Below are 27,599 nucleotides of genomic sequence, written 5' to 3'. Positions count from 1 at the left end.
ATGACGAACTTAGCCGGATTTTTTGTGAGATTACTCATAAAACTTCCCCACAATTTATCACAAGTATACAAATTAAAGATTAATCTGCCCTATCACCCAGATATGAAAAAAAAAATACCAGATCTCCGTCCTCGACATAATTTTGATAATTTCTATATTTTATAACTAGACATTTTAGTATAAGTACTCCTAGAACTATTTTAAATATTCAGTTTATCCCGCCGTATCTCTCAAAGCGAATCAAAAAATGTTTTTACAAACCAAAAGCCCATTTTTCTTTTTTATTATTATAATTTGGTTCAGTTCCGCACAAAGCAAAAGTATAATTTACGCAAACGACGGAAACAATCAACTAAAGTACCTCAGAGAAGAAAATGTGTTATCTCTTTCGAACCAAGGTGTTTTGAAGTTGGAAAAATCTTTTGCAAACAGTTCTTCAATCACGCATCTGTATTTAACAGACAACGATTTGTGTGTGATAAACGCCGGCGCTTTCGATGGATTGCCAAATTTGGTTTACTTGAACCTCACAAGAAACAACCACATTACCCTGCAATTACACGGCAACAATTTTCCGCGCATCGAAACACTTGTTTTGGACGATACTGCTGCAGTTAATAAGTATCATTGCATCATTAATCGCGGAGAATTTGGCGAGTTATCAAGAGGACCTTGCTACGGAACGCCTATCATGTTCAACTTCAAGAAATTGCCGAATTTGCGGCATTTGTACCTGCGCAACAATGGAATTAATTACCCGCGCAACGATGGACAGCCAATTGTCGGTCAAGTCGGCTCGCAAATTTACCGATCGAGTATCACGCATTTGTACCTGGATAGCAATGAGATTTCTTCGATGAACTTCGTGGATTCTTTGCCGGATTCCATCACTCATTTGTATCTCAGGAATAATTCGCTTACAGATTTGGAATATAGTTTCGTAAAATTGGCGATTCCTACAAACGATCCGCTCCCTCTTGATCGGTTGAAGAATCTTGTGTACCTGGATCTCTCTAAGAACCAAATTTATGCTCTCAGTGATGACTCCTTCAACAATTTGGGGAAATTAACCATCTTGGAACTCGATGAAAATTATTTGAGCCGCGTTCCGAGGATTTGTGAGCTGAAAAGTCTGGAAATTCTCTCGATTTCACAGAACAAGCTCACTGAAATCGCGCAGTTTGATTTCTGCGGTCTTTCGAGTCTTAAGCTGTTGAACTTGAGTTATAATGAGATCTCCAAGGTTTCAAGAGACGAAATTAGGAATTTGGGCGGCTTGGAAAATTTGGATCTTTCGGGGAACAAAATAGCCTATTTACCCGAGAATTGGATCGCTGAGATGAATCTCAAGGCTCTATTTTTGAACGATAACCGATTCAAGCATTTCTCACATTTATCTTTAAACGCTTTCGGAAGTCTTAAGTATGTAAATATCAGAGGCAATGATATTCAAGTAAACGGTTCGATGGGATTACCCAGAGATACGGTTATTGCTTTCTAAATAAACTCTAAGATTATTATACATGAGTTTACAAGATTTATTATATCGCGTTACAGATGCCATAAGGGCGTATAAAAATTATACGCTCTTATGGTTCCCGGGTGCCATAAGGGCGCATAAAATTTTTTTTGCATTTCTGCACATTTCGGACGAAAATACATCGATTCCCGAAAAAAATTTTTTTTATACGCCCTTATGGCTCCCGGGACCCACCTCGGATGCCATAAGGGCGTATAATAAAAATTCTGTTCTTTTTTTCTAAGTCCAAGAAGATTTTTAGTTAGGAGAAAAATTTTTTTTTTGCATTTCTGTACGTTTCATACAAAAATACGTCGATTCCCAAAAAAAATTTTTTTTGATACGCCCTTATGGCATCCGAGGTGCGTTCCGGGAGCCATAAGGGCGTATGAAATTTTTTTTTTGCATTTCTGCACATTTCAGATGAAACTACGTTGATTCCCGAAAAAAAATTTTTTATACGCCCTTATGGCTTTTCACCGGGACCTTTTGCCGGTATACGCCCTTATGGCATCTGGAACGCGATATTTGAGTTTATAATTCGGATTATTTGTGTTGATCAATAAAACAAAATTACTGTTTATATATTTTAATTAATTTTAAATTAAAATTCTTACTTACTATTTCATTTAAAAAAATTTATTTTATTACTATTAATAAATATCATAATATTTTTAATGTATTTTCTAATTAGATATTGTTATGTCGGACTCAACGTTCGACATTTTTATTTTATAACAAATAGAATTTAATTATTCATCCATAATTTTATGTTTTTACAACTAATTACATACATTTACTTTTATTATTAAATTTTTTTTTTCTGTAGAATTCTAGATACTATTTTTTTTTTTAAAGAAATTATTTTAAAAATATTTATCGGTTAATCTGGGTCGAACAGTAAATAATTATTTTATGACCCGAGCAAATAGAAAAATAGTTTCTTATCTAACTACAACTCGGAAAATTCCCACATTTAGTTGGGCTTGACTACATTAAGGGATTTGAGTCTGAGCAAATACCCTAATGGACTTTTGAGTATTTTTTATCTGGACCCGAAATAGAAATATATTTTTTTTGATAATAAAATAAAATGTATAGAAAAAAAAAATTAAATAACAATAAAATTAAGTAATAATTATTTTAGATGAAAATAAAATTAAGCAACAAAAATTTAAATAATGAAACAAATAAACAAATAGAACTTGATAATTGAACAATTTAAAATAAACAAATATTAAACCATAGAACTCTAAAATAATACAATAAAATAATTAATTTATAAAACAACAAAAACAGAAATTTCTTTAAAATTAAATATTTAAAAGTTAACTTCAAATACATAAGATGTACAAAATTGAAATACATATTAATTCGTACGTTTTAAAATAAATAATTTAATGTTAAACAGTACGCATGTATGTCTTTGTCTATGCGTAAATGCGCTTACGTATACACAAACACATAGATGAATATAAGAATATACGCGGAGAGAATGGAATAGAACGCATTCCTATGTTAGAATGGTAACCATTACCATGTTACATAGTAACGGAAATTTTGGTGAGAACTCTGTGTAAATTCGCTAATAAAAATCTTAGAAATTGCGATAAAAATATCAACAAATCACTCATTCGATGCGGAATTAAATTCTGAAAATAATGTTGTTGCTTTTTTATTTTTTTGATGAAAATTTTAATTTTTTATTAACAAAAAACATGACCAAAATAAAAAATCTTAGTTTTTCGTAAATAACTCAATAACTGTTGATGATATCAAAGATCGGAAAAAAGATCCTTAAAGAGGAGGAAATTTCTGAAAAAAAGTCTTGACTCCCGGAATTCTAGCTTGAAAAACAATAATTTTTATTTAATGTTAAAAATAGAGTTTCGCGCGACATTTGTCACACGGCCGCGCCGATGCTAAAATACGACGGCAATTGCGCGGAACCCTATTTTCAACATTAAATAAAAATTATTGTTTTTCAAGCTAGAGTTCCGGGAGTCGAGACTTTTTTTCAGAAATTTTCTCCTCTTAAGGATCTTTTTTCCGTTTTTTGATATCATCAATAGTTATTGAGTTATTTACGAAAAACTGAGATTTTTTATTTTGGTCATGTTTTTTGTTAATAAAAAATTAAAATTTTCATCAAAAAAATAAAAAAACAACATTATTTTCAGAATTTAATTCCGCATCGAATGAGTGATTTGTTGATATTTTTATCACAATTTCTAAGATTTTTATTAACAAATTTACACAGGGTTCTCACAAAAATTTCCGTTACTATGTAACATGGTAATGGTTACCATTTTACATAGGAATAAGTTCTATTCTTTTCTCTCCGTGTACCATAGTAAGAGGTAACACTCAAGGTAGTCGATGCACAGCTAGTTTTCCGGAATATTTGGAGAGAGGGTGGAAGTCTCAAAACGAGAGAGCTAATTGGGCACATTTTTCCTCTACTGTTTCAACTATCGGACCCACCAAAACTCTCAGACCCGGAAAACTGTCGTCGTATCGCTCTCGTTGTCCTGACGTCCTAGTGTTAACGTCGAAAAAGTTTTTGTAAGTTTCAATGAAACCACGCGTCAAATTCAAAAAGAAATTGTTAGTGAAGTAAATTTAAATTATGTAAAGAAACGGTAACAATGATATTTAAGTAAGTCTTTAATTAAGATTTTCATGTTTGTTTTAATAATTCAAATCTTTGTATTAAAATTTTATAATATATTTATTAAATTGAATTCATTTTTCTTATCCTATAACTTCATCCTCTTCCCATAAAGCTTCAGATCCTTATCTATTAGTCTAACGGCTAGGATAAAAATAATTAAATATTAGTTGCGTTTTCGACGTAATAATATTAAGTAATTATAATATTTGTAAATCGTTTTATTTTTTTTTTACTCTTAGCTTTAAGCTTTACATGTAGAGGAGGGGGGGGGGGGCAAAATGGGGTACTTAAGAAACCGTTATGATTTTAAGGACTTAAATATACTGATATTTCTCGTTTTCAGTCGTAATTGAAGGAAAATAATAAAATTTCAAGTTACCGTAGAAAAAATTTTTTTTTTTACCGGCAAAATGGGGTACCCCCTGAAAAAGTGAAAAAAAAAATTTCATTATCCGAAAATGAAATGTCGTTAAAAAAATAAAATTTTCTTATCGATAAGTCTACGAAAGAACCCAGAGAGATGAACAAATCACCCAAAAAAGAAACATTGTTATAGTTGACGCAATATACTCCTAACAAAAATTGAGGTAGCAAAAAAATTTTTAATTTTATAGTAATTTTGACGGGTTTCGCTTGAGTAAAATAATATCAAGATAAAAAATAATAGTTTAAAAAACTAAAAAACACGCTTTTATAGAAAACTAAACTAAAAAATGGAAAATAAATTTTAATAAATTTGAATTAAGACCAGTGTAAAAAATTTCAATAAATATAAATTAATAATAGTGTAAATAAAAAATGTATTTTATTTTAAAAAGCGTGGGGTGCTTTTAAGATATCAAAATGATAATCACTCTACTCATATCTGTCAATAAAATATTTATAACTATTGACACCATGCACCCCACGCTTTTTTAAAATAAAATACATTTTTATTTACACTATTATTAATTTATATTTATTGAAATTTTTAACACTATTCTTAATTTAAATTTATTAAAATTTATTTTCTATTTTTAGTTTGGTTTTCTATAAAAAGCGTGTTTTTAGTTTTTAAACTATTATTTATTTTTACTTTTAGTTTGGTTTATTTATAAAAGCGTGATTTTTAGTTTTTAAACTATTATTTGTTGATTATCAAAAATATTCAGGCGCGCAAATTACCCACGGAGAGTTACATACTGACAAACTGACATACAAGTGAAGCTAATATAAAGCGTGTAAAAAACCTACGGAGGAAAACACCTGGTTTCGAAATATAACTTCGGGATGGTCATCAGAGGATTCCGGGTTGATGTACGGGTTTATCTGTGCCATTCCCGATGAAAACCTACGGAGGAAAACACCTGGTTTCGAGATATAACTTCGGGATGGTCATCAGAGGATGACTAGGAAGGTCATCACCTGGGTTCTAGGTTGATAATAATCAAAATTTAAATAATATCATTATGGTAGTCTCTTTATGCGAAGGAGAGTTACATACTGACAAACTGACAAACTGACATACAAGTGAAGCTAATAAAAAGCGTGTAAAAAAGAGTTCCCTTGAGAAGATTCTAATTTTTGGATCTCCCGGTGAAAAATTTTTTAGACAGTTCTCACGCAATTCCAAGCAATAGCACGAAAAAAAACATTCGTAATTTTTTTGCACTCTCTTTCTTGGTTTAGGGATTCAGGAAAATTTTTTCAAGTTGAATGATCTTGTAGGCCTGAAGATCTTACTTTTTAAATTAAATATCTCACAAGCCCACCAAATGATTTTGAAGAAATTGGCGGCCTCTGACATAGTTTTCTGAGCATTGATAGTTAAATTATGACATCAAAAATTATCCGAGAATAAATTTCGAAGTTATTTGAAAAAGACATTCTTTTAGAATGGTTAGTTTACACAGAAAAAAAGGTTCACTTGAGCCAAGAAAATATTTTTCTTCCTAATTATTTCCTTGAGCGAAAAAAAAATTTTCTTTTTGACACAAGAAATTTCACTTATTCCAACAAAATTAACTCTCTTGTTTTAAGAAATATGTATCTTGATCCAAGAAAATTTATTTAAGTCAAGAAAATCTTCTTGTTTTGAGAAAATTCAGCCTCTTGCTCCAAAAAATTAAATATAAAGATAGAAGTAAATTTTCATTAATATTTTTATTGATTAACATATCAAATGGGAAGATCAAATAATGTTGAATCATTTTTTTTCATTCAATATGTATAATTTCACGCTAAAATAATATAAAATGGGTATCAAATATTCAAGAGAAAAATTTTCTCAAGGTGAGAAAATTTTTTTCTCAGCTAAAGTAGGTGGCACTGCTTCCCTAAAGTATCTAAAAATCTTGATCAAATGTAAAAATTTATTGCATCAAGTATTTATGATAATTTGAATTAAGAAAAAATTACTTCCACCAAGAATAGAATTTCAAGTAAAATTTTTATTTCGGGCAACACAACTTCAGTCTTCCTTCAGACACCTGAAAATTTCCTTGAGCCAAGAATTTTGTTTTCTAGTCAAGAAATTTTTTTTTCTGTGTAAGATTTTCCTTCGACACATTAGAGGTTTACACTTACACACCGACAGATATCCTCATAGGAATATTAAGAACTAGTTCCTAGGACCTTAAAAATGAGAAGATCAGATTAGAACTTGATTTTCGAAAACTGGCATGGAATCAATGACTCCCCGATTTTTTTTTTTTTTTTAATCATTCATTTGTAAAACGAGAACTTAAAAATTTAGAAAAAGTAATCGTAGATGTGAAAAAAAATTTATTACGATGCATAATGACGATAAAAATTACTGTAAGAAAAGTTAGAAAAAAAATTTTTTTTTGTTTTTTTAATTAAAAAATTTTTTTTTCTTTTAAATTGTAGGAAATGACATTAAAATATATTTTAGGAAGCTGAAAGAGCTTTTTGAAAAAAAAAAAAAATTTTCTTACGAAATTTTGGGGGTACCCCATTTTGCCCCCCCTACCCCATTTTGCCCCCCCCCCCCGTCCTCCCCTACACAGAAAAAAAAATGTTCTTGAATCAAGTATATATTTTTGAAGAGCTTAATATTCTTGGTTTGAGTAGAAAAATTTTTTATTTAAGAAAATTTTTCTTGATTTGAAGAAATTTTACTTAATGCAAGAATTTTTCGTCTTGATTCAAGACAATTACCCTCTTCAAAATTATATTCTTAGTTCAAGAATTTTTCTCTTGAATCAAGTTAATTTTTTTTTCTGTGTATTCTTCATTAAATAAAAAAATTCAACTTCTAATATCGTCATATTTTATTTATATCTTCTTTTTTCTTTTTTTTTGTATAAATAAAGATTAACAAGTAATTTTTCATTTCTTCTAAACTCAATAAAAAAAAATAATAATTTAAAAAAATATTGAGCAAAATCTTCTTGTAAAAACTCAAATCAATAAATAAAAATATTTTATGAGACTCTTGGTATTAAATCGGATGAAAGATCAACATCTGTTCTCTTTATCACCACCTTGAACTTGCTCTTCTCTAAACCGTTATTTTTTTTATTATGCGTTATTAATTCTTCCATACGTCTTTTAATATTTGTAGACTGTTAAGATTATAAGATGTTTAATAAATCATGTTTGATTTCAAAATTTAATTAATTTAATTTAGCTATTAAATCTTAAAAAAGTCTAATAAAAAAGTACAATCAAAATTTTCAAGATTTATTTCTTCTCAGTCACTAAATAATTATTTTAAATTTAAACAGCTGGCTAATTAACAGCTATTTATCCAATTAGTATTATGTAAATACATTTTTGATAACTTAGATCAATAAAAATCTCGAAATCCAGGAAGTTTACGGTTACACAAGGCCATATGATAACGTATTAGTTCACCAGATGTCTTTTAGTTGTAAACAAGTTAAATCACTACAATTTTTTATATTTATTCGTGTTCTGTTTCAAGGCCAAAGATTTGGAGTTTATCAAAGATTAAGACTATCAAATAATAAACTTATTTAGTGGAAAATATAAAAGATATTGGATTATTTTTTTGGTAGCCATTAAGTTTTCTTCAGCCGCCATACACACTTCTTTATTAATAAAAATCATAAAGTTTATTTTATAAACTAAAAATGATTTTAAAATAAGCGTTTCTTCTTTTAATTTTGTCGAGTACACAGTAAAAAATTTTTCGTCAAATTTAACATAAAAATTTGTGTTGATGACTTTTTTTACACAATTTGAGTTGAATCAACACTATTGTGTTGAATCAACATACAAAAATGTTAAATTCTATACACTAAAATGTTAAATTCTACACAAACATTTTTACACTTTACACAATGACGAAAAATTTTTTTACTGTGTATTTCGGGAATAGTATATTCACAAACGCTGCCTGAAGAATTCGAAATTATATTTAACGTTTCAAATACGAACTCAGTTTCGTTGGATAAAATTCTTTCCCCGAATAAGACAAAAACATTGTTGGATGTGTCGTACAACAACATTTCAAACGTTAACAGCAGCGCATTTATTGACACACCAAATTTAATTTATTTGGATTTATCTGGGAATTCCATTCATTCGTTAAATTTGAACTTGTCCAATCTTGAGACACTTGTCTTAGACAATGCGCTGCGTAATTTTAGTGGCTCTCCTGGAAAAACGTATCTATCTATCAGGACCAAACCAAGTCTCGGCGTACCAGCAGGATTGTATCTGCCAAAATTAAAAAAATTGTATCTTCGTAATAATACAATCATTGAGATCGTCGGATTGACTGAAGAGACTATGCCAAACCTCACTCATCTTTATCTGAGTGACAATTATATTGAATACCTGGATTTCATCGACAAGTTGCCGAAGTCAATCACTCATTTGTATCTTGATAACAACAAAATATCCAAATTTATGGACGAGAGAACACGGGTTGAATCATTAGGGCGGCCCGTACGTGTAAAAGGGGTCAGAAAAATATGATTTCAATCACTTGGAAAATCTTAAGTATCTGAATAAGTCCTATAATAAAATTGAAATAATTGAAGATGATACTTTTAAAAATTCATCAAAGTTGATATCTCTTTATTTGAACAACAATTCTTTATCCAGCGTGCCTGACTTTTCTGGTCTAACACAAATTGAGGAGTTGGATCTCTCGTACAACAATATTAGTGGTATTTCCCCTCCAGCGTTCAATTACTCATCTTCGTTGAAGAATTTGATGATTGTTGGAAATCCTGAATTTATGGATCTTAATGAATCAGATGAGGAATATTTAAGTTAAGACTATTAATATTAAAATTTGATCCATTTTTAACTTGTATTAAAAATTATATAAAATTTTTTAAATGATTTAATTTTATCAGATTCATAACTAAAAATTGTACTTTACTAGAATTATTTTATAAAATATAAAAAAATTATTTTTCTCTTCTTTTTTTTTTTTTTTTAAGAATTTGTAATATAAAATAATTGTCAATTTTCTTTTTGCATAAGGTAAGTGCAAAAATTATAATCAATTTTTTTAATACAAATAAAATTTATCTGCAATGATTTATCTGAATTGTTTATGAAATAAAATAAAATTTATTTTGTATCGTATATTATTTTATAAATCGGAAATCATACTCTTTATCACTGTAAATCACTTTATTGTTATCATTTGGTTACCCACAACGCTATTTATATATTTTTTTAGTAGTTAAAGAAATAAATAAGTCTTATCATACTCATAAAAATATCAATTCTCGACTTATTACAAAGTCTTATTCATTTTTTACTCAGTTTCTGAATAAACTAATAAATAATTATTTTTAAACTACCAATTAAATAATTATTTTTTATAAATTAAAAAAAATATTTTTTAACTAAACGAGAATGTTTTGCTACAGTGTGTTATTTTCAATATTTTTTTGCGCTACAGCATTTTGTGAAATAAAAAATTCAGAAGACGCAAAAATTGTCATGGATTTTTCAAACCTAGGAATATTCCGTGTAAATAATTTTTTTGTCAACAGTTCAATTGTAACTCATATTTATCTCTCTAAAAATAATATTTTGGAAATCGAAAAGAAAGCATTTGACGGCTTGCCGAATTTGGTTTATTTAAACTTGACCGGAAATTTATTTTCTTTTTCTTTATGGCAAGTGAAGCATAAAAATCTTGAAACACTTGTTTTAGACAAAACATTGCGGATTCTTGGTCCGCGCGATTTTTATTTCACTGACGACTGCCGGATGGCTAAATACTACAGGAAGTTTCCGCCTAATCATCAAAATTCTGTGCAGCTTTTGTTACTGATGCCCAGACTCAAAGAATTGTATCTTCGTGGGAATAATATAGTCAAAATATTCGGATTGGCCAAAGAAAGATTGCCGAGTCTCACTCATCTTTATCTCAGTGATAATAATATTTCAGAAGCGGATTTCATCCACTTGCTTCCGATGTCTTTGACTCACTTATATCTTAATAAAAATAATTTTTCTGAAATTTCTTACTCATCACAGCCTTTCAACATTTCAAAAGACGGCTCACATTTTTATACAGTTGAATTGAGTTTGTTTTTCAATTTGGTGAATTTGCAAGTTCTGGATTTGTCTTATAATAACATCAATCGAATTTTGGATCATACATTTGAAAATTTGACGAATTTAATCACACTTCATTTGGATTACAACAATTTATCAAATGTGTTTAATAGCAGTGGTTTGGAAAGTTTGGAATATTTGTCTATGAGTCATAATCAAATTCGTGATATTAATCAATCTTTTTTTGGACTGCCAAAACTTGAAAAATTAGTCCTGAACAATAATTTTATTAGTTCAATTTCTTCTGAAACGTTTGATGGGTTGATTTCTTTGCAAGAATTAAACCTTTCTGGAAATTCTTTCAAAGTTTTGCCCGAGAACTGGATTTCAAAAATAAATTTGAGAGTTTTGTACTTGCGTGATAATCTGTTTGAAAATTTTGATAATTTGTCAGTCATCGGTGTTACAAGTTTAGAATATTTGAATGTTGGAGGGAATTTATTGAAATTGCGAAATTTAAAAAGCTTGTCAACTTTTGCAGAAAATATTACTATTGATTTTGGAAAAGCAATAAATGAAGTCTAATTAATATTTTGATAAATTAATTAATTCATTCAAATTTAATAGAAATAAAAAGTAAATTTTAATTTGATAAGAAATTATTTGATTTTTATAAAATGATAATGTTAATAGATTTAAAAAATATTTCCAATTTCATCATTATAATTTCAAGAATAAAATAACTCGACTGTTTGACGTCAAGAAGTGCGGGTGTTTTCAATCAACTAAAACCTCTGATAGAAGAATTTGTTTATAGTTAAAAATATTTGTTAATATTTAACAAATTATTTATTAGAGACCACTTTGTAGTCCTTAACAAATATTTCTTAGCATTTAAGAAGATTTATTAATATCAGATTTATTAAATACAAAAAAATCATTTTAAATACTAAGAAATATTTGTTTAATACTAAAAAATGGTCTCTAATAAATGATTTGTTAACTATTAACAAATATTTTTTAATACAAATAAATTCTTCTATCAGTGAAGGCCATCGATTTGGAGTTTCTCAAAGATATACTTAAAGACTATCAAATAATAATCTTATTTCCGTGGGGAAAAATCCAGGATTTTGTTGGTAGTACATATAAAAGATGTTGAAATATTTCTTCGGCAGTCATTAAGTTTTTCTCAGCCGTCATACACACTTGTTGTTATTAAATTAAAGATTAAAAAATTTATTTTATAAATTAAAAATGATCTTACAAAGTGCATTTCTTCTTTTGATTTTGTCGAGTATTTCAACTGCGTTGGACATTCCCACAGGTATATTTTACTTATCAAATAGAAACATAACTTCGTTGGATGGTAAATTTTTCAAGACTTGGGCATTAACAGCAGTACACGCGTCAAATAACAAAATTTAACAGGTTGACAGCAGTGCATTTGCTGAAATACCAAATTTAAATTATTTAGATTTAACTGGGAATTCCATTCATTCGTTAAATTTGAATTTGTCCAATCTTGAGACACTTATCTTAGACAATGCGCTGCGTAATTTTAGTGGACCTCCTGGAAGAACGTATCTATCTATCGGGACCAAAATAGGTCTCGGCGTACGAGCAGGATTGTATCTGCCAAAATTAAAAAAATTGTATCTTCGTAATAATACAATCATTGAGATCGTCGGATTGACTGAAGAGACTGTGCCAAACCTCACTCATCTTTATCTGAGTGACAATTATATTGAATACCTGGATTTCATCGACAAGTTGCCGAAGTCAATCACTCATTTGTATCTTGATAACAACAAAATATCCAAATTTGTGCACGAGAGAACACGGGTTGAATCATTAGGGCGGCCCGTACGTGTAAAAGGGGTCACAGAAAAATATGATTTCAATCACTTGGAAAATCTTAAGCATCTGGATATGTCTTATAATAAAATTGAAATAATTGAAGATGATACCTTTCAAAATTCATCAAAGTTGATATCACTTCGTTTGAACAACAATTCTTTATCCAGCGTGCCTCACTTTTCTGGTCTAACACAAATTGAGGAGTTGGATCTCTCGTACAACAATATTAGAGGTATTTTCCCTCCAGCGTTCAATTATTTATCTTCGTTGAAGGAATTGAAGATTTTTGGAAATCCTGAATCTATGGATCTCGAGGAATCAGATATGGAATGTACAAGTTAAGGAAGATCAAGCGTAACTAATGAGTCAAAATAGTGTTAAAATTTTTTTTTAATTTTAGTTTTCCCATAATCTGTCAAAATTCTTTATTTTAAGAAGGGTTTACATTTTTCCTCTTTCTCGCCCTCTATTGGACAAACGAAAGTATCTCTGTCATACTTGTACAACAAATGGAATCTTAAAACGCATTTTATGCATAAATGAATGAAAATTTTCCAAAAAAGCGCTTCGCTCTTCGATAGATAATTTAATTATCTATCGAAGAGCCAAGCGTTTTTTTTTCGAAATTTTATCACATACATGAGAAAAACACGTTTGAAAATCAACTATAAACCGCTCTTAATTTAAAATAATTTAAACAATTTAATAATTGATAATTTTTACTTATTTAATAAAGTAAAGTAATAAAATGACTTTGGTATTTATTACTTACCGGAATAAATAAACAGATTTGGCAATAGTGCGCTTGATTATACCCATAACTGAGACGTGGATGAGTGTGTGAGTTAAACATTTCTCTCTCTGTAACTATATTTCTATCCTTTTCTTTTTTCTCAGCTGTTGACGCGATGTTGCCAAATCTTTATTCGAATAAATGGCTGACGATAAACCAGTTACAAACATAAAATTTGACTTTAAATATTTCAAAAATTATATCGGTAATGTATTATTATTAAATTGTTTTTATATTTTGCAATAATCCAAGTTTTTTGTGTATTGTTTTTTATCCGTTAAAGTTGGGAGGTTAATATTGAAAAAAATAATTAAAGTCTCGAGAAAACGTTTGTCCGCCATAAGAGCCCGTGTATAAGGAGATAAAATATGTGATTTTTAAAATTTAATATCTAAGTAACTAAACGGTGAATCTTTTTTAAATTTTGGGATTAGATAAATTACGTATTTATTTATACGTATATTTATAATTTCAAAGCTCAAAGTTGGAAATTATTTTTTACATTAGATTCGCTCGAACTTCCTTAAAACTATTAATATTTAAATTTGATCCATTTTTAACGTGTGCTAAAAATTGTATACAATTTTTTAAATGTTTTAATTTTTTCAGATTCGTAATTAAAAATTGTATTTCACTAGAATTATTTCATAAAATATTATAAAAAAATTATTTTTCTCTTCTTTTTATTTAATTTTAAGAATCTCGCTTATAATATAAAATGATTTTCAATTTTTACAGTTATTTTTTTTGCATGAAGAGGTAAGTGCAAAAATTATTATCAACTTTTTCTTCTATTTGCATGATAATCTCTTTGAAAATTTTGGTAACATGTCAGTAATCGGTGTTACAAGTTTAGAATATTTAAATATTCGAGGAAATTCATTGAAATTGAGAAATTTGAAAAGTTTGTCAACTTTTGCAGAAAACATTGTTATTGTTTATGGAACACCAATAAATAAAGTCTAATTTTTATTATGACAAATAAATTTCAATTTAATAGCAATAAAAAGTAAATTTTGATTTGATAAGAATTTGTTTGATTTTTATACAATGATAAAGTTAATAAATTTAAAAAATATTTCCAATCTTATCATTTTAGTTGCAAGAATAAAATAACACGACTGTTTGATATCAAGAAGTGTGAGTGTTTTAGATCAATAAAAAAAATTCGAGAAGTTTAGGGTCACACAAGGTCATATGATATCATAGTAGTTCACTAGATGTCTTCTATTTGTAAACAAGTTAAATCACTAAAATTATTTATATTTATTCGTGCTCTGTTTGAAGACCATCGATTTGGAGTTTCCTAAATATATATTTGAAGACTATCAACTAATAATCTTATTTATGTGGGAAAAAATCTAGGCTTCTGTTGGCGGTACATATAAAAGATGTTGAATAATTTTTCCGATAGTCACTAAGTTTTCTTCAGCCGTCATACACACTTCTTTATTATTAAAAATCATAAAGTTTATTTTATAAATTAAAAATGATTTTAAAAAGTGCATTTCTTCTTTTGATTCTGTCGAGTATTTCAACTGCGTCGGACGGTCACGCAATTGCATTTGACCTTTCAAATAAGAACATAACTTCGTTGGATGGTAGATTTTACGAGACTTCGGAATTAACATTTATACACGCGCCATATAACAAAATTTCAAAGGTTGACAGCAGCTTATTTGCTGGACTACCAAATTTATATTCTTTGGATTTAACAGCAAATTCTATTGATTCGTTAAATTTGAATTTGACCAATCTTGGGAGGCTTGTCTTAGACGGTGCGCTGCATAATTTTAGTGGACCTTCTGGAGAAATGCAGCTATCTATCGGAGCCAATCCAGGTGTCGGCGTATCAGCAGTATTGTATCTGCCAACATTACGAGAATTGTATCTTCGTTATAATCGAATCACTCGGATCGACGGATTGACCGAAGAGACTGTGCCGAATCTCGTTCATCTTTATCTGAGTTACAATGATATTGAATACCTGGATTTTCTTGACAAGTTGCCGAAGTCAATCACTCATTTGTATCTTAATAACAACGAAATATTGAAACTTGTGCACGAAAGAATGCCGGTTAAATCATTAGGGTTGTATGCAGTTACAGAAACGGTCATAGAAAAATATGATTTCAATCACTTGGAAAATCTTGAATATCTGGATATATCTCATAATAAAATTGAAAAAATTGAAGATGGTACTTTTAAAAATTTATCAAAGTTGATAACTCTTTATTTGAACAACAATTATTTATCCAGCCTGCCCGACTTTTCTGGTCTAACACAAATTAAGAATTTGGATCTCTCGCACAACTATTTTAGTCCTATTTCTGCCACAGCGTTCAATTATTTACCTTCGTTGGAGGAATTGAATACTTTTGGAAATTCTGATGAATACTAAAAATTATATCTAATTCCTAAATATTTTAATTTTTTCATATTCATAATTAAAAACTGTACTTTACTAGAATTATTTTATAAAATATTGTAAAAAACTTATTTTTCTCTTCTTTTTTTCTATTTTTAAGAATGTCATTTATAAAATAAAAAATATTTCTCAATTTTTTTGTATAAAAAGGTAAGTGCAAAAATTATAATCAACTTTTTGACTATAAATTAAATTTATCTGCAGTAATTTTATGAGAATCATTTACGATATGAAATAAAATTTATTCTGTATCGTATATTATTCTGTAATCGGTGTTACAAGTTTAGAAGATTTTAATATTGGAAGGAATTCATGGAAAATTGAAAAATTTGAAAAGGTTTCCTATTTTCGCAGAAATTATAACTATTGATAAATTAATTTAAATTTAATAGCAATAAAAAGTAAATTTTAATTTGATAAGAATTTGTTTCATTTTTATAAAATGATAAAGTTAATAATTATAAAAAATATTTCCAATCTTATCATTTTAACTGTAAGAATAAAATAAATCGTATGTTTGATTTCAAGAAGTGCAGGTATTTAAATGAAGCGAAATCATAAATTAAAAGTTATCGTTGCTCATGCGATAGTATACAATTAATTATAAAATTTCTTCCAGTAAGAAGGGTGACGATATTAGATGAAATTGATCTATATTTAAAGCTTATTAAACATCAGTCTGCTGGAAGTTTTTGCGGGATCCAGTCATAAGTTAAGAGCAATAATCTTGCGTTACATAACATAAAAATGGTTGGACATAATGTCTTATTTTTACTCATTTCATGGAGTGTTTCAATTCACTGCGGAATATTAAAACTCGATCAATCCTCTGTTAACAATAACTTGACAATTAAAGACGAATCGGTTTTAGATTTGTCAAATTCCGGGCTAATGCGTTTAAACAAGTCTTTTTTAAACAGTTCTGTAATAACCCACCTTTTTTTGACCGACAATGACATTTGGGAAATCGCTGAAGGTGCTTTTGATAGCTTGCCAAATTTGGTTTATCTTAATTTAACTGGTAATTTTTTAACTTTAAATAAACTGAATTTCGCAAACGAGTCAAATATCGAAGTGTTGGTTTTGGACAACGCGATTAAGGACCCTACTCTCCAGTCTAATATTCGTTCAGTACACCAATGCAGCAGAGTGATGGAATACCCAACAAAAAGTTCAGACCAGGGTAATACAATTATTTTTGAAAGTCAAATGAAGCTGCCGAATTTGAAAAAGTTATATTTAAGGAATAACAATATCAAATCGATTAATGAGTATAGTATTGCATTGTGGAAGGAATTAATGCCAAATATTTCTCATCTTTACCTGCAGCACAATCGAATTTCTTCATTAAGTTTCATCCGATTTCTGCCGTCAACTGTGACTGATTTGCTGCTGAACGACAATAAAATATTCGCATCCGGGAGTATGTCGTTGAACCATCTGAAGACTTTAGAAATTAGTGACAATAAGATCAAAAATTTGTGTGGTACTTATGCAAATTGCGACGGTATGACTCTGGAAAGTGCTACAAATTTGGAAGTGTTGTTGATGTCAAATGTTTACCTTCGACGCATCGAATCTAATTCGTTTAAAGACCTGGGAAATTTGCTATTGTTAGATTTATCACGAAATCAGATTGGAGACATTGTTAAACATACTTTTGACAATTTGACGAATCTAAAGACACTGCGGTTGGACCACAATAAATTGTACGAAATACCTGACGTTTGCGGTCTGAAAAATTTGGAATCTTTTTCTTTGGCTCACAACGAGATCGAAACAATAGACGAATCGATGTCTTGCTTGTCGAGAGTAAAAGAACTAAATTTCAGCAATAATCTCTTAGATAAGATAAAATTCGAGGCGTTTCGTAGTTTTGTTGAGTTAGAGAAATTAGATCTTTCGGGTAATAAACTTGTTATATTGCCTGACAACTGGATACCTTTGACGTCGACTTTGCAGTACTTGGATCTGCAAAATAATTTGTTTACAAGTCTCGAAAGTATGTCGTTGATCAAGGCTGAGAATTTGAAGTATCTTAGTATCGGAAAAAACCCTCTGAAAACGATTAATATTAAAATATTGAAGACTTTGCCGGAGAGTACGACGGTGGATGTTGAGAAGATTGGATGTGACCAATGTCAGATATGTGAGAAATGCCAGATATGTGAGAAATGCCAGGAGTGTGTTAAGCGAGAAGATCGCGGATCTTCGGATCACTGCCGATCTTGTGGATCATATTGTAGTAATTGCCAACAATTTTTCGACGATAATCCTACAGAGGGTTATGAACCAATGTATTAATCATAATGAACTACTCTATAATCAATTTTGTAATTTTTTCGCAAATAAAAATTCCTCAATACTTATCCTTCAATAAATCATTTTATATATCTTTATAACTTTTATTTGTGTTAAATTTTTTTCAAATTCTTAATTGTATTTAATTATGTTATTATTTCATATATTTATAATTAGCAATAATTTAAATTTATAGCCTGAAGATAAAATAATCATTTTAAGGAGAAGGTATGTATAAATATAACTAATTTGTGCTATACTCATTTAAATTTTCAAAAAAAAAAATTCTGTCACACATCTAATTAATAATAAAATAATTCTTTTTTTTATTGAAGAAATTTAATTTATTCATTATAAATAACTTCATTAACTTTTTTCCTCGACAGATGAATAAAAATTCCGTAGAAATGCGATAATGAAGATATTTAATCACATTCGAATACACACTACACAGTGGCGTCATAAGCCGGTCAGTATACACACTAATATACACTACACACTAGAGAATACAGACCTTATCTAGCCTTCGCATTTCGGATTAGTTATTACTCGACAAATAAATTAGTTTATAAAATAGTATACAAAAATTATTTTTCTCTTCTTTTTTTTTTATTTTTAATAATGTCGTTTATAATATTATAAAATTATTGTCAATTTTTACAGTTAATTTTTTTGCATAAAAAGGTAAGTGCAAAAATTATCATCAATTTTTTGACTATAAATTAAATTTATCTGCAGCAATTTTTTGCAAATCATTTACGATATGACATAAAATTTATTTTGTATTGTATATTATTCTGTAATCGGTGTTACAAGTTTAGAAGATTTTAATATTGAAAGGAATTCATGGAAAATTGAAAAATTTGAAAAGGTTTCCTATTTTCGCAGAAATTATAACTATTGATAAATTAATTTAAATTTAATAGCAATAAAAAGTAAATTTTAATTTGATAAGAATTTGTTTCATTTTTATAAAATGATAAAGTTAATAAATATAAAAAATATTTCCAATCTTATCATTTTAACTGTAAGAATAAAATAACTCGACTGTTTGATATCAAGAAGGGTGGGTGTTTATATGAAGAGAAGCCGTAAACAAAAAGTTATCACTGCTCATGCGATAGTATACAATTTATTATCAAATTTTTTTAAATATAAAAGAAGGATGACAATATTGCATGAAAATGATGACTCGATCCAACCAACCATATTTAAAGTTTTTTAAACGACAGTCTGCTGGAAGTCTTTGAGGGATCCAGTCATAAGTTAAGAGCAATAATCTTGCATTACAAAAAATAAAAATGTTTGGACATAGTGTCTCATTTTTACTCATTTCATTGTGTGTTTCAATTCACTGCAAACTTTACAGACTCAAAGATTGGCACCAAGTTTCGTTCGATCTTTCGTCGACATTAAGTCCCACTGAATTGTCTGTTAATGATAACTTGATAATTAACGACAGATCGACTTTAGATTTTTCAAATTCCGGACTAATTCGTTTAAAGAAGTCTTTTTTGAATAGTTCCGTAATAACCCATCTGTTTTTGACCGACAATGACATTTTGGAAATCGAAGAAGGTGCTTTTGATAGCTTACCGAATTTGGTTTATCTTAATTTAACTGGAAATTTGATACCGTTTGATGAACTGAATTTTGGAAACGAGTCAAAAATTGAAGTGTTGGTTTTGGACAATGCGATTATGAACCCTGTTCACAATCCTAATATTACTTTATCAAACCAGTGCAACAGAGTGCATTTTTTCCGAACAATAAGTTCAAACCAGGGCAATACAATTATTCTTAAAAGCCAAATGAAGCTGTCGAATTTGAAAAAATTGTATTTGAGGAACAACAATATTGAATCGATTGATGGAGTTAGTATTGTAATGTTAAAGGAATTAATGCCAAATATTTCTCATCTTATCCTGGAGCACAATCGCATTTCTTCAGTAAGTTTCATTAAATTTCTGCCGTCAACTGTGACCGATTTGTTGCTGAGTGACAATAAAATATCCAAATTCGAGAGTGTGTCGTTGAATCATCTGAAGACTTTAGAAATTAGTGACAATAAGATCAAAAATTTGTGTGGTACTTATGGAAATTGCGACGGTATGACTCTGAAAAGTGCTGCAAATTTGGAAGTATTGTTGATGTCAAATGTTCAGCTTCAAAATATCGAATCTAATTCTTTTGAAGACCTGGGAAATTTGCTATTGTTAGATTTATCACGAAACCAGATTGGAGACATTGCTAAACATACTTTTGACGATTTGACGAATCTAATGACACTGCGGTTGGACCACAATAAATTGGACAGTATACCTGACGTTTGCGGTCTGAAAAATTTGGAATCTTTTTCGTTGGCTCACAACAAGATCAAAATAATCGACGATTCGATGTCGTGTTTGTCGAAAGTAAAAGAACTAAATTTGAGCAATAATATCTTAGATGAGATTAATTCCGAAGCGTTTAGTAGTTTTGCTGAGTTAGAGAAATTAGATCTTTCGAGTAATAAACTTGTTATCTTGCCTGACAATTGGATACCTTTAACGTCGAATTTGCAGCACTTGGATCTGCATAGCAATTTGTTTACAAGTCTCGCTAGTATGTCGTTAACCAAGGCTGAGAATTTGAAGTATCTTAGTATCGGAAGCAATCCTCTGAAGGCGATTAATATTAAAATATTGAAGACTTTGCCGGAGAGTACGACGGTGGATGTTGAGAAGATTGGATGTGACCAATGTCAGATATGTGAGAAATGCCAGAAGTGTGTTGAGCCAGAAGATCTCGGATCTTCGGATCACTGCCGATCTTGTGGATCATATTGCAGTAATTGCAATTATTATCAAGAAGTTTCAAATGATTATGAATAATGTAGAAATCATAAGAACTACTTTTATTTTTACTATTTTATCAATTTTGTAATTGTTTTCTGCAATATTTTCGCAAATAAAAATTCCTTACATATTTTTCCTTCAATAAATCAATTTATATATTATTATAACTTTTATTTGTGTTGAATTTTTTTCAAAATTTTAATTGTATTTAATTATGTCATTATTTTATATTTTTTTTTGTAATAAGCAATAATTTAAATTTATAGCCTGAAGATAAAATAACTATTTTAAGAAGAAGGTATGTATAAATATATCTTATTTGTGCTATACTCATTGAAATTTTCAAAAAAAAAAAAATAATAATTCTGCCACACATCTTATTAATAATAAAATAATTCTTCTTTTCATTGAAGAAATTTAATTTATTCATTTTAAATAACTTCATTAACTTTTTTCGTCGACAAATGAATAAAAATTTCGTCGAAATGCGATAATGAAGATAATAATTCGCAATAGTTTAAATTTATTATATAGCCTGAAGATAAAATAACCATTTTAAGATCAAGATATGTATAAATATATCTTATTTGTGCTATACTCGTTAAAATAAAAAAAAAAATAATTCTGCCACACATCTTATTAATAACAAAATAATTCTTCTTTTCATTGAAGAAATTTACTTTATTCACTATAAATAATTTTACTAACTTTTTTCGTCGACAAATGAATAAAAGTTCCATACAAATGCGATAATGAAGATATCTATTTACATTCGAACCTACACTACACAGTGGCGTCATAAGCCGGTCAGTATACGCACTAACATACACACTACACACCAGAGCTCAGACCTTGAGTAACCTTCGCATGTCGGCTTAGTTATTACGTGACAAATAAATTAGTATTATGAAATAATCAAGTTCAAGTGTATTTATAATCTTTCAGTATTATTAATAATTATAATAATAAACAATAAGTTTCTTCTTATCGCTCAAAATAGCGTTAGAGTTTGTTCTATATTTATAATAAAATGAAAATAACAATAATGTTGCGACATAACCTATTGTGCGCGATTCTTGCCTTATCAATGTGCCGTCTAGGTTATCAAACAAACGTAACATCACCCAGTGTTACGACCGACGAAGATACAGAATTAAAATACACTTTAGATTTTTCTAAAATGGGAGTGACGCATTTAAAAAAATCTCCGACCAATTATTTGGTAACGCACATCTATTTGACGAACAATAACATTTGGAAAATCGACGATGGCGCTTTTGAAAGTTTTCCTAATTTGATTTACTTGAACTTGACCGGCAATTTGATTCCTTTAGAAGAATTAAATTTTTTTGAAGAATGCAAAATCGAGGTTTTGGTGCTAGATAAAGCGATAATGAGAGGAAATATTGAGGGATACACTTGTTGTGAAGAATCTCGGGAGAAAGAAGACATAAAACACTACTGGCGAAAAAGTTATGCGAAAGATGTTGTTTTCAAGCCAGCTGTTTCGATGAAGTTGAAGAAAATTCGGAGTTTGTACTTACGCAATAACAACATCAAAGATGTAGAGTTGGATCATCTTACGCTTCTAAAAGAAATCATGCCGAGTTTAGCGTATCTCTATCTGGATAACAATCGTATTTCATCAGCAAACTTCGTAGAATTTCTCCCTTCAACGCTCACGCATTTGTATTTGACGAACAACAACATATCGAAGTTCAAAAGCAGATTTTTGAAAAATTTGAAACTTTTGATGCTTGACAGAAACCCGATCAAACATTTGTGCGGTAGCAAGATAGCCATCTGCGATGGCTTGACCTTGAACAGTGCCGTAAATTTGCAAGTTCTTTCCCTGTCTCGAATAGAGCTTCAAGATATCCAGGTGGATTCTTTTAGAGATTTGGAAAATTTGCTCTTCTTAGACCTGTCGCACAATGAAATTTACCAAATTCAGGATCATACTTTTGACAATCTTCCAAATTTGAGGATTCTTCATCTAGATCACAACGAACTGGACACTGTTCCGGATACCTGCGGCTTGAAGAACCTCGAGTACTTATCAATAACCTTCAACAGAATAAAAGCTATCGATTCGTCGATGTTCTGCGGACTGCCAAAATTGGCGTATTTGAATATGAGCAGCAATATTTTGGACGAAATAAACCCAGAGGTATTTGGCGAGACTACAACCAAGATAATAAAACTTGTAGATCCTCAAAATGACTGGGAGCTTCCGGAAATGGATTATAGCTTTGCTGACAGCGGAAAAAATTCTATTGAATCTTTTAGTTGGCTTTTGCTATTTTTGGTTTTTATCAATGTTTAAATATTGGAGATAGTCGACGAATTGGCTGTGAATTTTTTATCGACAGTAAAATAAATAAATACTTTTTGCATTATCAGTTTTAGACTTCCAGAACATATTAAATTTATCAGTATTGTATTGGCGATTATGGTGTTTATTCTTATTCCTACGAATATATGATTATTTTTTTTTTATGACGCGATAGCAGTCTTTCATTCTTTGCACAAAATTGTTTTTATTTAAAGAAGATATCTTCACCAGACTAATATAAAAGGCTAGGAGGGTTCAGTTTCAGACTATAACGCATTTGCAGTGTGAGTACTTCATTACTAAATATTATTTAACGTAAGAAAATGTTATTTCAAAAAATGTTAAAGTTTTTAGTATTTTTCGTTGCATTGTGTGTTTCAATAAGCTGTGAAGAAGATTACTTTTCAACAGACCTTAATTTGAACACTAATATCAGCAGTGAAAATGTATTAAATCTTTCAAATGCGGGTATAAAGTACTTAAAAAAGTCTTTCGCCGAGAGTTCAGTTATTACTCATGTTTTTCTGAAAAATAATGACATTTTTAAAATCGAAAAAGGTGCGTTTGATGATTTACCGAATTTGGTGTATTTAGATCTGTCTGGAAATATTTTTCAGTTTGAAGAATTGGGAGAAAATTTGAGTATTGAAACATTGGTTCTTGACGCAGCTATTTACAAAACTCATGATGATTCTTATGGCTATTACAATGATTATGATAAAGTAAGGATATACAGAGAAAGAAAATCGAGTCAATTATATGTTCTATCTTTGAATCGAACTAATTATTTGCCAAATCTCAAAAAATTGTACCTTCGACGGAATAATATAATGTCTTTATATACAGAAAATTCATTAACATTAAAAGATATAATGCCAAATTTGACTCACTTGTACCTCAACGAAAACCGGCTCTCATCCGTAAGTTTCATGAAAACTCTTCCGGCGTCGTTGAGTTATTTGTATTTAAACAGCAACGGCATCTCACAATTCGAAAGCGGCTTTCTGGAAAATTTAATTGTGTTAACTCTCGATGGGAACCCAATAAAAAATCTTTGCGGAAATTTTGGTTACTGTCAAGGAATGACCTTGAAAAGTGCAGTGAATTTGATAATTCTGTCAATTTCTTCAATGATGCTAACGAAAATCGAAGCAGATTCATTTGCAGATCTGGGTAAACTTTTGTACTTAGACATGTCTCATAATAAAATTGAAACATTTTTTAACGAGACTTTTGACAACTTGTCAAGCTTGATGATCTTAAAACTAGACTTCAACCAACTTAAATCCGTTCCTAATATTAGCGCGATAAAAAATTTAGAGAATTTTTCAATTTCACATAATAACATCTCTTTATTAGAAGACTGGCCTTTTTTTGGATTGTCCAATCTTAGAAAATTGAATTTGAGCTACAATGAGATCACCGAAATTAAATCGGAATTCTTCGATAATTTATCTTCGTTGGAATCATTGGATCTCTCTGGAAACAAACTCACAATTTTACCCGAATATTGGATACTACCGCTATTTAGCTTGCAGTTTTTGTACTTGCAAAATAATTCCTTTTCGAATATTTCGAATTTGGAACTGACAGAGACTGGAAATTTGATGTTCTTGAATATTGGGAACAATCCATTTAAGTTGGTGAGTTTGAGCGGTTTGAGAGCTCTGTCGGAAGATGCTATCATAGACATGGAAGGAATGGGTCATCAGCAACTTGAAATGGGATCTTCTTCGCATTGCAACACTTGTCAACAGCATTGTTCAAACCGCTATCATTAAAATTTTCAATATTTTTTTAAAACTACAATTTTTAATTATTATAAACTCATACTGATCAGTTTTTTATAATCTCTCAAATAAATAAAACGTTATTCTGTAAATTCAGTGAAAAAAAATTTTTATTATCATTTATGTACTTTATGGTCTAATTCCTTTGATCATATTTTTCCATTATAATTTTTTAAAAATCTAAAAAGCTTTGCTAATAATTTTATGAGCATCAAGGAAAAATTTTAATGTAAAATTATTAAAATAAAAATGTTGGTTTTTGTAAAAAATGTTAATTTAATTAAGACCTTAATTTGAGAATAATTAAGTGATGAAATTATTTTTTTTGTTATCAATAGCTTATTTTTAATCTTAATAAACATTCAATAAATTGATATAAAATCTAAATTAAATGATTTATGATAATTTTTGCATACACCTGTCAGCACAACCTGTCATTTTTTATGAGATTGAGAAATCGAATCCATTGTTTTATTGAAGTACGTATTGAATTTCAGATTAATCAGGTGAAAACAATGGTACTTAAAGAGAAGTAATTTTTAAAAAATATCCGAAAGATCAATTTTGTAAAAATGTTCGGTTTAATTATTCTTTGTTGCGTACTTAGCGGAGCGTTTTCTCAAGAATTAATATCAAATTCTTGTCCTGACGCCACTGCAGTAGTTCCTGACTTAAGTAAGGTAAGACACGACTTATTATTTTAATTTGTGGTCCTAAAATTAAGGGGAAATTATTCTTAGATAACTGAAGAATAGATAAATGATATGAGTATATGCACAGTTCGAACATCGAACGGGGTAACGATAGATGCTTCGAAGCCTTGTGGGGTAAAAATGGCGAAGAGAGAATGTCAATTAAGAGTAAAACTTTTGTTCCAAGGTAATTTGATTTTAAAGATTTTTCCGACCGAAAGCGTTCACTTTGTATATTTTTGACTATTTAGGTTGGGATTAAGCTCAAAAATGCTCACCAGCTTCAATTACACCAATGGACTTGTACAATTCATTCAACATGAACCGGCTTTAGAGAAAATCATTCTAGATTCTTCGATACTTGTAATTGACTATCAAAATTATGCGATACACAGAAAGAATGGTTCACTTGAACCAAGAAAATATTTTTCTTGTTAATTATTTTCTTGGGCGAAAAAAAAATTTTTTTTTGACACAAGAAATTTCACTTATCCCAACAAAATTAATTCTCTTGATTCAAGAAATACGTATCTTGATCCAAGACAATTTATTTAAATCAAGAAAATTTTCTTGTTTTGAGAAAATTTTTCTCTTGCTCCAAAAAATTAAGTTCTTGACAGAAGGAAAATTTTCTTGTCTTGAGAAAATTTTTCTCTTACTCCAAAAAATTAAATATCGCGATCTCGATAATAAATTTTCATTAATATTTTTATTGACGAACATGTCAAATGGGAAGATCAAATAATATTGAACCATTTTCTTTCATTCAATATGTATAATTGCGTGCTAAAATAATCTAAAATGGGTTTCAAATATTCAAGAGAAAAATTTTCTCAAGGTGAGAAAATTTTTTTCTCAGCTGAAGTAGGTGGCGCTGCTTCCCTAAAATATCTAAAAATCTTGATCCAATATAAAAATTTATTTTGTCCGCTTATTCTAATTTTATTGCTTAAAATCTAATTTATAAATATAAATAATGCTGTGAAGCGGGAAAGAATAGGAGTTACGGTAATTATTACGTGAAGCGTTCCACATTCACGTAACAGGATATTGGTAGGAAAGGATTGAGAAAGGAATGTGGAGAGGATCATCTTAAAGTGAGTTTATAGAATATGCGAGAAAAAATTATTAGATAGCTCGGACTATACATAAGACAAGTATTTATGATAATTTGAATTAAGAAAAATTACTTCGACCAAGAATAGAATTTCAAGAAAAATTTTTACTTCGGCCAAGACAACTTCGGTCTTCCTTCGGGCACCCGAAAATTTTCTTGAGCCAAGAATTTTATTCTTCAGTCAAGAAATCTTTTTTTCTGTGTAGTGTAGTCCTGTCAAAGAAATAATCCAAATAAGTAAGTTTAATTTTAATTATTATTAAATTGTGAATAATGATCACCAATTAATTGATTAATGAAATTTCTCAGGATTCCTGTGTTCTTTGTTTACACTCGAGAACCTAATCCGCCGTACGACTTTAACATTGACAAGAAAATTCGATCTGTGTTCAAGAAAAACGGTCTTAAAACGCCAAATATGGTTAAATCTGATAATGAAAAGTGCTGCAGACATTTGTTTGATTATGATGTTTGTGAAGTAACGTCCAATTTTTGACTATAATTTAATTTGAATTAATCACATTTTTTTGTATTTCAAATGAAAAATAAATTAACCTCGACTAAAGTCAAATTTTATTGAGTTAATAACATTTTTTCTTGCTTTAAAACCAATTAGGATTTCCAAAAAATTTTTTTGGTTCAAGTAAACCTTTTTTCCTCTCTGCAATTCGTAAGTATTGAGTTTCATAAGATATAAATTTTATTTTTTCAATAATTCAACGACTGATTTTTTAAAAATAAAGCGACTTACGATTTCA

The 27,599-nt window shown here is 29.3% G+C and overlaps 5 protein-coding genes across 5 annotated transcripts in view; all 5 read left to right on the top strand.

Annotated features, from left to right (window-relative positions):
• The first annotated feature begins 5 nt into the window (after positions 1-5).
• On the top strand, positions 6-23,606 carry LOC123272247. Its single transcript, XM_044738946.1, has 6 exons — positions 6-1,492; positions 12,120-12,554; positions 14,816-15,738; positions 16,690-18,066; positions 19,440-20,922; positions 21,914-23,606. Exons 1-6 carry the CDS (start codon positions 248-250, stop codon positions 23,231-23,233), a joined length of 6,783 nt encoding a protein of 2,260 aa, XP_044594881.1. The 5' UTR covers positions 6-247; the 3' UTR covers positions 23,234-23,606.
• On the top strand, positions 10,014-11,288 carry LOC123265172 (leucine-rich repeat-containing protein 70-like). Its single transcript, XM_044728825.1, has one exon. It carries the CDS (start codon positions 10,038-10,040, stop codon positions 11,271-11,273), a length of 1,236 nt encoding a protein of 411 aa, XP_044584760.1. The 5' UTR covers positions 10,014-10,037; the 3' UTR covers positions 11,274-11,288.
• On the top strand, positions 16,440-21,074 carry LOC123265136 (slit homolog 3 protein-like). Its single transcript, XM_044728789.1, has 2 exons — positions 16,440-16,640; positions 19,544-21,074. The coding sequence occupies exons 1-2, from the start codon at positions 16,517-16,519 to the stop codon at positions 20,941-20,943; spliced, it is 1,524 nt and encodes a 507-aa protein (XP_044584724.1). The 5' UTR covers positions 16,440-16,516; the 3' UTR covers positions 20,944-21,074.
• On the top strand, positions 16,647-18,088 carry LOC123265151 (toll-like receptor 6). The gene has a single exon (XM_044728810.1). The coding sequence runs from the start codon at positions 16,661-16,663 to the stop codon at positions 18,071-18,073; it is 1,413 nt and encodes a 470-aa protein (XP_044584745.1). The 5' UTR covers positions 16,647-16,660; the 3' UTR covers positions 18,074-18,088.
• LOC123272239 overlaps positions 23,463-27,599 on the top strand; it is a 16,462-nt gene continuing 12,325 nt past the window's right edge. Inside the window, exons 1-3 of the mRNA XM_044738939.1 lie at positions 23,463-25,022; positions 25,813-25,911; positions 27,151-27,319. Coding sequence (XP_044594874.1) covers positions 23,566-25,022; positions 25,813-25,911; positions 27,151-27,319 — 1,725 coding nt within the window. The 5' untranslated portion in view covers positions 23,463-23,565. The remainder of the gene's footprint in view (positions 25,023-25,812; positions 25,912-27,150; positions 27,320-27,599) is intronic.

The sequence above is a fragment of the Cotesia glomerata genome, linkage group LG1, assembly GCF_020080835.1.
Source record: "Cotesia glomerata isolate CgM1 linkage group LG1, MPM_Cglom_v2.3, whole genome shotgun sequence".
NCBI classification, from domain to species: domain Eukaryota; kingdom Metazoa; phylum Arthropoda; class Insecta; order Hymenoptera; family Braconidae; genus Cotesia; species Cotesia glomerata.
Note: the sequence above shows the minus strand (reverse complement) of the source record. Positions and strands in the feature narration are given on the sequence as shown.

What these genes read in the sequence shown, in the direction of transcription:
- LOC123265151 (XM_044728810.1), top strand. Translation starts at nt 16,661, where the DNA reads ATGCGTTTAAACAAGTCTTTTTTAAACAGTTCTGTAATAACCCACCTT.
- LOC123272247 (XM_044738946.1), top strand. Translation starts at nt 248, where the DNA reads ATGTTTTTACAAACCAAAAGCCCATTTTTCTTTTTTATTATTATAATT. An exon ending in TTGAATCATTAGGGCGGCCC is followed by an intron (nt 12,555 to 14,815) that starts GTACGTGTAAAA and finishes TCATAAAGTTTA; the next exon opens with TTTTATAAATTAAAAATGAT. An exon ending in ACAGAGGGTTATGAACCAAT is followed by an intron (nt 18,067 to 19,439) that starts GTATTAATCATA and finishes CAAACTTTACAG; the next exon opens with ACTCAAAGATTGGCACCAAG.
- LOC123265136 (XM_044728789.1), top strand. Translation starts at nt 16,517, where the DNA reads ATGGTTGGACATAATGTCTTATTTTTACTCATTTCATGGAGTGTTTCA. An exon ending in TAAAGACGAATCGGTTTTAG is followed by an intron (nt 16,641 to 19,543) that starts ATTTGTCAAATT and finishes GATCGACTTTAG; the next exon opens with ATTTTTCAAATTCCGGACTA.
- LOC123265172 (XM_044728825.1), top strand. Translation starts at nt 10,038, where the DNA reads ATGTTTTGCTACAGTGTGTTATTTTCAATATTTTTTTGCGCTACAGCA.